The sequence below is a fragment of the Physella acuta genome, unplaced genomic scaffold (assembly GCF_028476545.2).
Source record: "Physella acuta isolate Inbredline_101_S28 unplaced genomic scaffold, ASM2847654v3 ptg000706l, whole genome shotgun sequence".
Lineage (NCBI taxonomy): Eukaryota > Metazoa > Mollusca > Gastropoda > Physidae > Physella > Physella acuta.
Window position 1 is genome coordinate 143,692 of NW_026732225.1, and position 15,298 is coordinate 158,989.

General features: G+C 37.4%; 1 protein-coding gene across 1 annotated transcript; it reads left to right on the forward strand.

Annotated features, from left to right (window-relative positions):
* Window positions 1–11,352: 11,352 nt before the first annotated feature.
* LOC131949641 (glutamate receptor 2-like) lies at window positions 11,353–14,724 on the forward strand. Its single transcript, XM_059311488.1, has 4 exons — window positions 11,353–11,539; window positions 13,330–13,453; window positions 13,668–13,793; window positions 13,971–14,724. Exons 1-4 carry the CDS (start codon window positions 11,353–11,355, stop codon window positions 14,722–14,724), a joined length of 1,191 nt encoding a protein of 396 aa, XP_059167471.1.
* Window positions 14,725–15,298: the final 574 nt, after the last annotated feature.

The following is a 15,298-nucleotide window of genomic DNA, read 5'->3' on the forward strand; positions in this document are numbered from 1 at the left end:
AATGTGTGAAAAGGATAATATCTGTTTTGTGAATCACCCATGCTTGATGTCAAATAATGTTTTGCTGGTTGGTCATATGGGTTTGATTAGATGATATATGTTTTGTGATTCATCATAGTTTGATATAGTTGTACATGGGCGAGTGTTTGGCGAATGACTGCACTTTCCACTAGATGACCAATTTTGTTCTTGAATCATCCTTTTTTTTTATATAACAAAGTGTGATTTTTTAAAGTTCATTTTATTTTTGCTGAACCATTATTTTGTTCGAGAGAACGAATGTGATTTTCTTTAATATCCATATGTGGTCTCTTATGAATATCATATGTGTTCTCTTATGGAAATCATATGTGTTCTCTTATGGAAATCATGTATGTTCTATTATGGCTATCATATGTGTTCTCTTAGGGATATCATATGTGTTATGTGATGGATGAAGTCTAGTTCTAGTTGGAAAATAAAAAAAGCAGTGGCTATTTTTTTTTGTGACCAAAGTAATGTGGCTTTTCTTAAAGATCAAAATGTCAAGGAATTTTAACGACAAAATGCGATGGGTTACTTCTGACCAACATTTAAAGGTTTTTTTTCCCCCCAAATAATAGAAGAAGCTTAATCAATATAAACTGTAATTGCGTTATTTTGTATACTGTAAGAGGAGCAAAAACAAACTGGCTGTTATCATCTGTCTATTGGTTGACGTATATGACTGTCGGACGTCAAGAGTCATCCGCTGTGGATGACGTATCTGATACAAAAATATCTTAATTAGTTAGTCTTCCCTGACTGCCGGATAACCTTTAACCTACATAGCCACCTGACCTCGTCGTTCTTCCATCCCCCCTCCCCCCAACCAACATGCCTAAACAGTTTCCCATAAGAAGTTAAGATTTTAAAATCTTAACGCCCTCCAAAAGACGTTACAATAATTTCCTAATTTATCGTCCGCGAACCCGCCGGTCCGTGTTTTAAATGAGAACCATCTGTGACAGGCATGGTCACGGTTACCTCCCCTTCTCGGCCGGAGTTCTCTCCCTTCTCTAAGTGATAAATCTCTCCCGTGGCGTTGAACAAATTATCTACCATTTACTATTTTAATTGCGTCATTAGGTCTCATTTGGCGGGGGTTGAGACTTTTCAACGAGGGACGCCAATTCTAACGGGGCAATGGTTGAGAAAATTTGTCAGCTCGGTCAAAGTATTTGGGAAGATGAAGCGTGTTCTGTCATGATGTTTCATTCAGAGAAGGGAAACTGTAGATTTGAATGTAATCAGTGACACAAATGAAGCATTCAGATAAATATGATACACACACACGTATATATATATATATATATATATATATATATATATATATATATATATATATATAGATGCGTGTATGTGTGTGTATTTTTTAAATTAATATAATAACATATAAGTAAGTTTAAGTATATTATATACATTTATAAATGCATATATATGTATGTATAACTCTACATGTATTTGCACGATTTATGATTATATTACTATTTCTGTATTTTCAACGTATATATATATATATATATATATATATATATATATATATATATATATATATATATATATATATATATATATGCTTGTATATTAAATATATGTGTGTTATTGTGTGTGTATGTTCGATCATGCGTGTATGTGTGCGAGCGCGTGTGTGTGTGTATGTTTGTGTGTGTTAATGTGTGTGTGTTGGCGCTCGCGTGAGTTTGTACGTACGTGTGTACGTCTGTATTTTGAATTAGACGTTGTTTGGAATATTAAACATTACCGTCTGTTTCCAACACACCCGTCGTTGAGTTTTGAAACAGAAAATGTGATTTTATAATAAAAGTACAGTTTTTGATCAATAAATGTTTTAACCAAGCTTGCACCCAAAGACGTTAAAATATTCAACCCTAACCTGTCTGGATCCCCCATCGCATTTTTTAATCCACCAAGTAAAGACATAACCGGCCTAGCAAACGGTAATTTTAAAATTTGAACTCGGAACAGATTGCTCATGAGTTCTGTACCCGTATGTTAAAATTCCCCGCAATAAAAACTTAAATTACGTCTGCCCATGTCTTTGTTCTGGGGAATTGCAAATGATCAATCGCCGAATAGAAGGCGCAGGTAACTCCACGCTTTATTGGCAATATCAGGGAAACGTCAAAATATACAATAAAACTTCATAAACTTACATAAAACATTTTCTCATCAAAAGAACAATATCGAATGTTTTGAGTTATTTAACATTCAGCATAAAAAAAGAAGACTTTCATCAAAGAACTCATCTTCTAAATCTATGAGAATGTTAGGAAACAATATTTTAGATTTTCAAGGGAGAAAACTTTCCATTTATGAAACTCTCAGAGATAAATCAGCCCGCATTAAGGGCATATATTTTTATGCATGTTTCATCACTTACAACTTTTACATGCTCCTATTTTTTTTTTTATTATGCTTACGTTTTTTACCTTTTAAACCAAATGGCGAAAAATAATTTTCTCACGCACAAAAAAAAAATCTGTTTTTAGAATTAGAATTTTACCCGGGTAACTGGTCAGTGAAAACGCTGAATATTAATTATCTCCCTTCTCCTGTTTCCCACTTTTAAATTTTGAAATAATTTCAACTTAAAAGCGGTTAGATTCCCCGGGAAGTGAGAGATTAACGAGCGTTATCTCCCTTGGACTTGCGCGCGCAGTTACCTTGTCATCTTATTGGCTGGTTTCAGTGGGTGGGTCTGGCGAAGAGACGCCATGTTTTTTTTTTAAACGCGCGAATCGTTTAACTTTTTTACACTCTGGCAAAGCAGTTTCGGTGTCGACTAAAAATTAATGGCAGTTTTATGACGCCCAGTCACTCTGGATGGGTGGAAGCGATACTTTTTTTTTCTTTTTCTTCTTACAGGGCGTTAAGCGGAAACGCAAAGGTGTGGAACCGATACTGGCGCGGTATCGATGCCGCCCTCTCGCTGGTCATGATTGGCAGGAAAGATCCAATGAGAAGCAGTACGCTACGGTCTACGTGGGCACAACGTTTAAGGCTAAATGTTTTATGGAGAGTGTATATGGGCGTATTTGATACTTTTTTACTTTCTCGTAAAGAAAGTATTGTAATCGTGCAAAAAAAAAAAAACGAGATTTTTATAAATCTCGACGTTTTACACCTCACTGATACGGGAAAACATAATTTTGCAATTTTGTCCGTATGTCTGTGTGTCTGTGTGTCTGTCTGTCTGTGTGTAAACACGATAACTTGAGTACTGTTACAGCTAGGTTGATGAAATTTCAAATAAAGTATTTTATCAAAATCGTAGATCCTGATTAACTTTTGAGCGATTTCCGATAAACGGAAGTGGTACTTTTTCTACTTTGAATTTTTCAAAAGCCTATTCTTTTTTCTATGAGATTCTATTCTATTTTTTTCAAAGTTTAAGTAATTAAAAATCATGTCTATATTCCAAGTTATATAAGAATATTCGAGAAAGTTTAGTGGAGATCACTCCCGGTTTATTTTTAGCTGAGATTACAACCATAATCGTATCCCTAAATTTAAATAATTTCCATGCTCAATCCTTTATAATACCCATAATTCTTATTCTAACAATAACAGAAGTTGAAATTAAAATGCTACCCACCTAAAAAGTTTAAAGGCTTGTAAAACTCTTCCTATTATTTAAGGATTTTTATGACTACTAAGTACTAACAAAATTAAATAAATTATCACATTCATTTCAAGATTTCAAATCGCCAAACCATCGTACCACGCCACTTCAACCATATTTAAATCAACACCCCTTCCACAACTTTCCATTTTACCATACCCGCCAACCAAAACGGTAATCACCACACCCATTTAATCAACGATAAAAAAAAACACAGCATGGAAAATAACTTATATCATCTCCAATTGCAAACTCTACACATAACCCTTAACCTTCACAAATTTCCATTTTTTTCTTCACTCACCGCTACCAAATTCCAAAACATCGACACAAAAAAACTCTCACAGCTGCGCATGAAACCAATCCTGAAACCAATTTTTTATAAGTTTGATGAAAATAAAACAATCCTTGCACATCTGCTTGTGAGATCTCACTCCTAGAACTGCCGTCTATCTCACCGGTTGACCCGGGTATCGGCATAAAAACGCGCGGCAGCTAGATGCGAATGTAAGCGCTTTAGCATGTAATTGCATGTAAGCGTTTTAGCATGTAATTGCATGTAAGCGTTTTAGCATACAATCTACTTTTTGAAATCTGCTTAAAACGTAATTAGTGGATTTGTTTTTTTTATCTGAGGCTGGTGAATTTATTTTTTTTAAAATTCACGTTGCTTGATATTCCTTTGCCTAAAAGAACTCGTATACAATTTATAAGATTTATATATATATATATATATATATATATATATATATATATATATATATATATATAGAGAGAGAGAGAGAGAGAGAGAGAGAGAGAGAGAGAGAGAGAGAGGAGAGAGAGAGAGAGAGAAAGAGAGAGAGAGAGAGAGAAAGAGAGAGAGAGAGAGAGAGAGAGGGGGGGGAGAGAGAGAGAGAGAGAGAGAGAGAGAGAGAGATTCATGCTTCAAAGCATGTCGTTTTAGAGGCAAAAAAAGTACTTTTAACTTTGTTTTTCAATCGCCAAAAATTATTCCAAATACTTAAAATACTTGGACATTAGATATTTTGTTCTAAGACAGAAATAATTTGTCCTGAGATTCTTTGTCCTGTCGCCTAGCCAATTACTAAATTAGCTGTTCCACGCCACATAAGTCAATCACAAAAAATCCTATTCTACCACTTTTTCAAAAAATTCAATATATTTTCAGCTGTTTAGCTCGCTGTGAAAAAATTTTTCTGAAAGGGGCGCTTAACAACAAATGTTTTATATTTTGTGTTGAAATTTTTATCGTCAATAAAATTGTCAATATTGTATTTAAAACAAATCTTTTTCCTTAATATTCATTGTATAATTGTGGGTGATTTTCACAAACACAATTAAGTATTACGTGTCACCATGTTATACGCTATGTGGCCTTTAATATCTGTCTTCAGACTGCTTTTCTAACGTTATGTGCTCTAGTAACCTTTGTTAAGCCAAGAACCACTGAATCACTGCAATGGTTTGGGAGTTTTCTCTCCTAGATGGGTTGCTGTCCAGAGCTCTCTGTTTCTGAAACACGATCATTACCGACTGAAGCTTTGCTCTATAGCCAGATAGACAGAACTAGGGGCTAACAATCCTGCATTTCTCTCACCCATGTTACCAGCCGCTAAACAAGCTGGTTTCTTCAAAACTTTTGCTTTCTCCTCCTGAGCATCGAATCACTTGATATGGACATCTGCAGCAGTTAAGTCAGTGGAACTCTACTCGTGATCTTCGAATTAGCAATCAAGCGCTCTACCACCTAACCCTATTTTCTTACAATGCCTCTACTGTCAATCAAAATAATTGGTACCTACACTTTAAAAAAACTTTTAATGAAAGAAATGTAACAATTTTAAAATATCGACAGCATAGAAATATTTAATGCTCTGAGTTCCTTACAATGAAATGATAGCCTGAGTTCAACTTGTTTTAGTGTATTCATCATCATCACTTTCCGTCAGCTGAAGTATAATCCACCAACAAAATATCTCCAGAGTCCTCTGTTCTGTGCCATCTTCTCAACCTGACCCCAGGTGTAACAAACTTTATAGTTTCAGCCTCAAGGTCCCGTCTCCAGGTTTTTTTTAATGGTCGATCCCTGTTGCGCTTTCCCTGAGGGTTCCACGTCAATGCCTGCCTGGTGATATGTGTTAGCGATCTGGACAGTGTGCGTCATATCCAACTCCAACTTGTTTCCTAATTTTTTTTCTCTCGTTTCCCATAGATGGACGTTGATTATTTGTCGTTTTTATTGTCATCTAGGTCGCCGCCCCATGCAACAACACTGATTTTACGCTGGAGTTGAACCAGAACACCTTGTTGGACAGTGGAAAGCTCACGGAAAGTTCTTTAGCTGCGTGAAGGCTGCTCTTGCCTTACCTATCCGTGAATGTCTTGAGTGTATTCATTTGTAACTTTAAAAAAATACTGGAATATATTAAACAAATGTATTAAAAAGATAAAATAATTATCAATTCTCAACTGGTATTTTAGTTGCTGGTGAACTTTTGTCTGCTCTAAATGAGGTTGGATTCATTAAGCATCGTCCATAGTATGTGTCTCTGACGTAAAGGGACATTTCCGATTTCTATATTTATACAGCAGGAATTCAAAGATTAAAATCATCGCAGCTATCCCAATACCCCCCGCCACACAATAAACCGGAAGTTCAATTCTGTGCAAGGTCACGGCCTGGTTGTCGCTGACCTTGCTCGTGTCACGTGGTATTTTGTTTTTGTGAATGTACGTCATCCTCAGCTTCTCCAGAATCCCGGCTTCTTCCAGATAGAGGAGCGTCGTGTTGAGGGCCTGGCTGTAGAAGACGTTCTGTGGGGTGGCTATACACGATGGTCGGATCTCCTCGAAGCCGCTCTGGACGTACGTCCTCACGTCTGGATAGAGGTCTGGAGGGAAATTCTCCAGCGTAGAGTGTTGTATCAGTACGAATGTTTCGGTCAAAACTTTCCTAAAATTGTCAGTTCTAGTCCTGTTTAAGATACTTGGGTCAGTTTTATTTTGCTGCAGAATGCGGTTCCAAATCTGCTTGTGAATGGGATCTTTTGAATACTCCAAGAACGTTTTTAGAGCGTTACTTTGTCGATTGACGCCGATCGTGAAGTCTTTTTTGTTTAGAAGATCCTGTAAGATTTTGATGGTAAGTTCCGGTGTCTTGACCGTGAAGGTGGTGACCAGGTAAGCGGAGTAGGCCGAGCTGAGGATGAACCAGAAGATGGCCCAGGATGTCCGGAGGATCAGGCCGGACTGGACATTGTAGATGCTCTCGGTACGAAAGAAGAAGAGGTCAGCAAGTGTGGTCACTAGACTGAAAAGGAAAATAAAGTTATAAGAAATACTGTTTTAAACATAAAAACAACTCAATGATGTTATGAAGCATTGAAATTGTAAACAAAAAATCTTTTACCTGAAGTTTAGGTTAGCGAACGTCATCGGTTCAGGTGAGTGAAGGAATGACGACATGACGTGGATGATGGCGCCCAGGATTCCAACACCAAGTATGGCACCTGTCAGGTACAGGTAGATGTCAGGCTTGAAGATGTTGATGTAGGTCAGGTCAAGGTGATCTTTCTCTGCTGGAAGTCTGTAAAAAAATAAGTCGAGCTCATCACGTAATTATATCAAGTTTAAAAAAAAAACATCAAAAGCTTTTCACGTAAGTAAGAAAAGACTTGGAAAACCGCAATAAGATTTTGATCAGACATCACTGTAAATCATCATTACCAATAAAGAGCTGTGTCTGCGAACAAAACCACATCCTTCTTTCTAAAGGCTAAATCCTTAAAAGCAAATGGCGATGAGGAGGACACATACCCAGGATGCCGATAGCCAAAGCTTCTACGTGGCAAAAGAGATAGAGCTGCATATAAAAATATAGAATTTTTTTGTATTGTGTATAGAAAAATAAGTTGGTTAAAGTATTAGCCCATGATAAAGTGGCTTGAAATTAGTCTTTCGGCGGTGTACTGTATTTTATGGATAGCTACACCATCAAAAAAGTATGTACAATTGTATTATATTGAAGATCCCTTTCTTGACTATATCTGTGAAATTGAAAACGATAAAATTTCATATCTCTAAAGGACAACTACTGAGACTTTGATTTACCTGTAGGTAATCTTGACTTCCTCAAACAAGGTGGGCAATGAGCTGAAGGTGATGCGGGTCCTACGGTTCTCATCTCTGCTGATCGGTAGAGTAGTCAGGGCTGTTTCTTTATTGGCCAGACTCCCTGTTGGAATACAGTGAAAGCTCTAGAAGAATACAGAGAAAGAGCTAGAGAAATACAGTCAAAACACAATTAAAGGTCTAGAGGAACACAGAGTAAGATGTAGAGGAATACAGTGAAAGATCTAGAAGAATACAGTGAAAGATCTAGAGGAAAACAGAGAAAGATCTAAAGGAATACAGAAAAAAATGTAGAGGAACACAGAAATATCAAGAAGAATACTAGACGTTGCACAGGAATACAGAGAAAGATCTAGAGGAAGACAGTTTGTACGGAAATAAGACAGAATAGAGCTACACTTAAGGATTAAAAATTTGGATAGATCGCAGCTCTCTAATCTCAAAGCTACTGGGTTGATTTATAGGTTCTTATGTGTAATATACACATTGTTCAAGTTATGGGCCTAAGAAAATACACACACAAAACAGATAAAATGAAAATTGAAAGGAAGAAGAAACTAAAGATGATGGTACTGCACTGATTAGTACACATTAAATGTTGTGTTGGTGCTGACGGTGGTAAATGGGAGAAGATAAAACAGGCAAACAAAATGTGTTACGATAATGGCATGTAGGTCTATATACTACGTATTTGAATATATAATTCTACATTTCTGCAAATTGATTGTATAAAGTTTTTCAGCTCTTAACATAATAAACTTGAAAGACCTAACTATCAAATATTTTATTTTTTCAAATAATTTCTACCTGTAACTCCCGTGACCTGCCCATTGTCCAGCACAGAGCCATAGTAGTTGCCATCGTTAACGATGACCAGACGGTACTCGAACCCCAAACGCTCAGCTATCGTGTCGAGCAATGCGATGCTGTAACCGTCATACACCGTTTTGTTGTTGACAATTTTGTTGTTCATAAGTTCGTCATTTTCATCCGTAATGGCCACCGGAAGTGTCATACCTGACAACACAGACTTCTTTATTAATAAATACAGGTACGCCATTGGACGCAAACTGGTATGATTGCTGAAGTACGTTAATTTAAATATAAATTGATTAATTTCGGCTAAATGCAAATTGTTGTTGTTTTTCGTGAAAAGGTCATTGCTTTTCGCAAATCCTTGTTGACCCATCGCGATCGTCTGCAGGGGCTCAGTCCGTGATTTCTGGCCAATTAAAAACTGTCCTGATTCAGAATAGACCAGAATGGTTGCAAAATCAATTTCAAAATTCGTCATGTTTTTCATCTGGTTTAAAAAATCCTCGGACCTACTGACAAATGTCCAGTCAGTTGTGTGTAGCAAGGAAGTCCATTTGTAGATGGCGTCTGTAGAAAGTATGTCTACAATGTTAGTCAGAAAAGAAACTTCGGTTGCCATGACAACCACTGTTTGAAAATCCCAGTTATCAGATAGAGTCAAAATTGTTCGGTTAATTTCAGCAATACTCGAATTTTCCGGAAACTCACGGTAGGTCATTCTGGTCAGTTTATCAACAGACATGACCGCCTTCTCAAAACTGACCAATGTTGACCAAGGTACACCCTGTAGCAGAACTAGCACGCTGTTCTGCGAGACACCGTCCCCCTGATACTGACCATTGGAGTCTTGGTTCTGTCGTAGATACACATGTCCAGCAGCTGTGGTCAGCTCCGACCAAATTGTGTCCGGACTCTTCTCACTCAGTGGGCTAGAAATCAGAGCACTTGCGTCATGGATAGTCAAGGACCAGGCTATGCAAGAAATCACAGAAATAAAGATGAACATTTTTTAAACGTATCGAAAAACGTTCAGAAAAAAATAGTTAAGTGGTTGCCACAAGGCTACATGTTTCGGAAAAATTTCCGAAAACAGCAGAAAAAATTAGAACCTCTCGGAACATTTGATTTTAACAAATTGCATCCTCGCATACACATTTATAATGATCTGCAAGAGAACTGAAGTTACATAAGTTAGTAATATAATCCTATACTTGCCCCATATTTTAAAAATTGAATCAAGTTGTTTTAAACTTCACACACAAGATAAAAAATACCGCCACCCAATTAAGAATCCATTATCTATCGACAGAAAAAAAATATTTGTCAACAAATACTTAAACCTGATGATTATTGCAACATCAAAGACCAAGTACATTTACAAAATCCATTACAAATGCTTTTAGCTAGCTCGATATTCAAGCGCCGACACAACGCTTGTGTTTTGTCGGTGTCTAGCCTGAATATTTGTGTGAGTGGATGGGATGCATGATTGTTAACGAATAAATAAGGTCAACGTTTCTTTAATAATTGTACGTAAAGTATTATTAGCAGATAATTTTTCAGTCAACTCTTCGCCCCCCCCCCTTTCCGAATAAAGTTAGGAAAAAATTTATATAGACAATATACTTTTACCAGCCCCCCCCCCCCCATATGATGCGCCTTCATCGAAAGTTTCAAGTGCCCCCCTCCCCCCCCATCCAACATCACCGAGAAAATTGTTTAACGAAACACATATTAGAACTTGTAAAGTAATTGGGTACCTACTGATGGGCCGATTAATACATATCCAAATCGGCGCTCAAATGCGGTCCTTTTGGTCTCTCAGGCGTAGCAGGCATCATCAAGCGCCAGTTTTTCTTCCAGACTTTTTTCTACGGGGGGGGGGGGGGGGAGGGGGGGTGGGGGGAGGCGGAGCCCCGCCGAAGAGATGCCTGAAAGAAACTCTGCCAAGCGCTATGACGAAAAATAGTATGGGGATAGAAGGAGAGGAAAACAAAACATTAAGATGTAACGTCGATTAATGGAGATCATGACTAAAACGATTTCATGCTGCACATAACAATGAAAGATTATGTCCATTGGTCAAACATTTATTAAGTTAGTGTAAGGTACTGCTGTTTTAAAGAAGACGGTGACTTTTTTGTTTATTTTTTTAATTATATTAGAATCATGTGTGTATAGACGAGCAAGTATATGATATATTGTTCACAGTCCTTCTCAGTTTAATTAGTATCTGGCAAATAAAAAATATCATAAAATATGATCACACAATAAACAAATCATTGCGCGTTTAGTACTGTAAGAACCCTAAAATATCGCCATACACACCATATCGATACTCAGACTTTGCCGCTTACTTAAACTATTCGACCTTATTCGAATATTGAACTAGCTAAAAGCATTTTTAATGGATTTAAAATGGATATTGTATCTGATACTGTAGCGATAAGCCTGTATTTAATATGGAATAACAAAACAGTCAGGCCATTGTTTGATGTTACACATTGCGTTATCATAGTTTTATTTGGTGTGAACAGTGTTGAATACATCATAACCAGACTTTTCCAGACAATGCCATGATATAAAAATAGCTCATTTCAAATTCGATGATTATAAAGTTTATAAAAAGTGTTAATATGAAGTGGAAAACATAGAAAGATTTATATAAATTTTCGTATTTTTTTGGAAAGTGTTGCCTTGTTTTCGACATCTTTTTTTTTAATTTTTACTAATACGCCATGAATATCGCCACCAAATTCAGTGTTTTTACAGTTTTTCCTGAGATTGTCTCCATTGCGCAGTCCACAAATAAGGCAGTGACGCTCATTTCTAGCCCACTGAGTGAGAAGAGTCCGGACACAATTTGGTCGGAGCTGACCACAGCTGCTGGACATGTGTATCTACGACAGAGCCAAGACTCCAATGGTCAGTATCAGGGTGACGGTGTCTCTCAGAACAGCGTGCTAGTTCTTCTACAGGGGGTACCTTGGTCGACATTGGTCAGTTTTGAGAAGGCGGTCGTGTCTGTTGATAAACTGACAAGAATTACCTACCGCGAGTTTCCAGAAAATTCGACCATTGCTGAAATTAACCGAATTTTGTTGACTTTTTCTGATAACTGGGATTTTCATACAGTGGTTGTCATGGCAACCAATGTGTCATTTCTAACAATAATTGTCGAACACGTCTCCACTGACACCATCTACAAATGGACTTCGTTACTACACACTACTGAGTGGACATTGGTCAGTACGTCCGAAGAGTTTTTACGCCAAATGACCAGCATGATTTATTGTGCAATCGATTTCGCTACAGTGCTTGTAACTACAAACTCAGGAACGTTCTCGATTGGTCAGAAATCTCGGACTGCACCGATGCATAGGGTTGCCACTGGTCAGCTGGAATCTACGCATGACCGTGACCTTTACACTGGAGGCAAAGTCAGTTTTCAATTACCTGAAGTAAGTGAATTAACATTTAATGTGCTGTATTTCAACACGGTCACCTGTTTACGTCAAACGGCGCACCTGTATTTGAAAACGAGGACATCTTTGCTGGCAGATATGACACTTCCAGTCGCCATTACGGATGATAATGACGACATTATAAGCAGTCGAGTCGTAAACAATAAAACTATATACAGCGGCTACAGCATAGCGTTGGTGGACACGTTAGCTAAGAGTCTGGGGTTCGAGTACCGTCTAGTCTTGATCAAAGATGGCAACAATTATGGCTCGGTGCTGGACAATGGAGAGGTCACTGGCGTTACAGGTAGAAATTATTTACAATAGGAAATTTTTTGACAGCTGAGAAAAATGTGTACTTTTGATGCTGAATATTCGCTTATTACGGTAGGAATGTATTTAAAAAAAAAGAAGCTATGTGCAGAAATGCAGAGTCAACTTTTAAACATCTACACCGCATTATAGCACACATGATTTGTGTCTTCAATGACCACATACCCACCTCCACGTCGAAAAAAAAGTCCATTCGTTTTTTTTTTTGGGATAATCAACATCTAACATAATTCATTACCCCATTTAGTTAAAGTAATATTTTTTCTCTGTTTTTTTTTTAATTTATTTCATAAGCATACAAAATTGTTTAGTTCTAGAAAATAGTTATTTAACAAAATAAAATCGAATATCTCAAATACATTTATATATCCATGAATTCTAATACACCATTATTTAAACAATAGTAACACTATCAAATACTAAAACCAGTTGGTACGTTTGTAAAAGTGCAATTAAAAGCGGTTTAATGTTTGGACCTTGTTCTTAATTGTCGTATTGACGGGATTACTCTTTACACGCTACAACTTGTCATTATGAAATGCTCCAGCAGCCCTCTATTCCAGCCGGTTAAAAGATTAATTTTTTTAATATTTTAAATTTTTTTTTTTTTTTTTTTTGATTTGCTTTAATAGACTTTGTCTACCAAAAACAATCTGGAGGAAAGTAGTTGTCTTCTCTATTTGATAGGTAGCAGTTCCCAACTAACGAGCCTAATAAGACCGAGGGTTCGGTCTCTGGGCTTTTGGAGTTAGCAATCATACGCTCAGCCACTCGACCACGCTGATCATTGCTTTTATGAAATTAGACAGTTATGTATTGCTTTTCTCCGCTGCTGTTTGGGGGGTGTTGAAAACAACAAGATTTTTGTTTTAAAAGTAATATATTTCTTTACTGCCGGACCATTTCTTTTTCCAATAGGGAGTCTGGCCAGAAGAGAGACAGCACTGACTACGCTACCGATGAGCAGGAACGAAAACCGTAGGACCCGCATCAATTTCAGTTCCTTGCCTATCATGTTTGAGGACGTCCAGATTACATACAGGTAAATGGAGCGACGTGGTTTTGTTTGATGTCAATGCTCTTCGTCGGTAGTGATATTTGTCTGGCAGATTTGAAAAATAATTTTTCTAATAAATCTGTCGATAAACTTTTGAAAGCAATTCTCATAATTCCGATTCATAAAGTATTTTTTGTTTTGTAAATTACATAATAGTTGTAGTAATTTATTACAAAGAGCTCCATCTATTTCTTTTCAGACTTCCAGAAGAGAAAGATCACCTTGACCTGACCTACATCAACATCTTCAAGCCTGACATCTACCTGTACCTGACAGGTGCAATACTTGGTGTTGGAATCCTGGGCGCCATCATCCACCTCATATCGTCATGCCTTCAATCACCCGAACCGATGACGTTCGATAACTTAAACTTCAGGTAAAAGATTGTTTTGTTTTATTTTATAATGCTTACATAACGCATTAAGTATTTTTACAAGCCGATTAGTGTTTTTTATTCTTTAACGAATAAAAAAAAATTTCTTCTTGATTTTTCTATTCTTAGTTCACTGACCACACTTACTGACCTCTTCTTCTTTCGCACCGAGAGCATCCGCAATGTCCAGTCCGGCCTGATTATCTGGACATCCTGGGCCATCTTCTGTTTCATCCTAAATGCAGCTTACTCTGCTAATCTGGTCACCACCTTCACGGTCAAGACACCGGAACTGACCATCAAGACCTTACAGGATCTTCTCAACCAGAAAGAATTCACCATCGGGATAAACCAACACGGCAACGCTCTTCAAACTTTCCTAATGTCTTCACAAGATCCCATTCACAAGCAGATCTGGAAACGCATTCTGCAGCAAACGAAAACGAACCCAAGATTCCTCAACATGAGCATAGATGACCACAAAAAGAAATTATTGACTGAAAAATACGCTTGGATACACCATACTGCACTAGTAATCTTTCCCCATGAGACGTACCCAGACGTGAGGACGTACGTCCAGAGCGGCTTCGAGGAGATCCGACCATCGTGTATAGCCACTCCACAGAACGTCTTCTACAGCCAGGCCCTCAACACGACGCTCCTCTATCTGGAAGAAGCCGGGATTCTGGAGAAGCTGAGGATGACGTACATTCACAAAAACAAAACACCACGTGTCACGAGCAAGGTCAGCGACAACCAAGCCGTGACCTTGCATAGGATTGAACTTCCGGTTTATTGTGTGATGGCGGGTATTGGCTTTGCTGCATTGATTTTAATTTTTGAGGTCATACTGTTTCAATATCGGAAGCGGAAATGCCCATAAACCCCGCAGAAACTAACTGTAGAAAATAAACAAACGCATGGATACCCAACTACTAATTAATTAAAATACATTCTCCAAAACCTAAGATAAAAGACACAGCTAAATGTTGGTCCACCTGCTTTTATGGTAAATCCATTTAACTTCACAAACAAATAAATATATTTAAACAAGTTAAACTACGGTTATTATTTTATTTTATGGATATCAAAGCCTTACATTTGTTTCTTCTTCTATAGATTGTCTCATGTTTCATTATTTCTTTATTTTCCTGCAATGTATTTTTGAAATTGTATCACTACGAGCTTTTATTTAACTCACATCCTCTGTCTGACTGTCAAGATCGAAACGCCCGAGCGAAATTTTGGGCACTTCTAACTGATAGATTCGGTTCAAAGCTGGCACGTGGGTCAAGACATAAAGACAATGTTACATGACTTTAAATTTGACTTAATTGGTTGCCTGATTTATTTTTTATTAATTAATTACAATTGTGTCCAAATTAGTAGGCTGTCTCATCAAACTATTCCGCACTATTATACACGCGTCAGCGCGTTCATTAGGTGCGCAATGGTTT

What these genes read in the sequence shown, in the direction of transcription:
- LOC131949641 (XM_059311488.1), top strand. Translation starts at nt 11,353, where the DNA reads ATGAATATCGCCACCAAATTCAGTGTTTTTACAGTTTTTCCTGAGATT. An exon ending in ACAGAGCCAAGACTCCAATG is followed by an intron (nt 11,540 to 13,329) that starts GTCAGTATCAGG and finishes TTTTTCCAATAG; the next exon opens with GGAGTCTGGCCAGAAGAGAG. An exon ending in GCCATCATCCACCTCATATC is followed by an intron (nt 13,794 to 13,970) that starts GTCATGCCTTCA and finishes TTCTATTCTTAG; the next exon opens with TTCACTGACCACACTTACTG.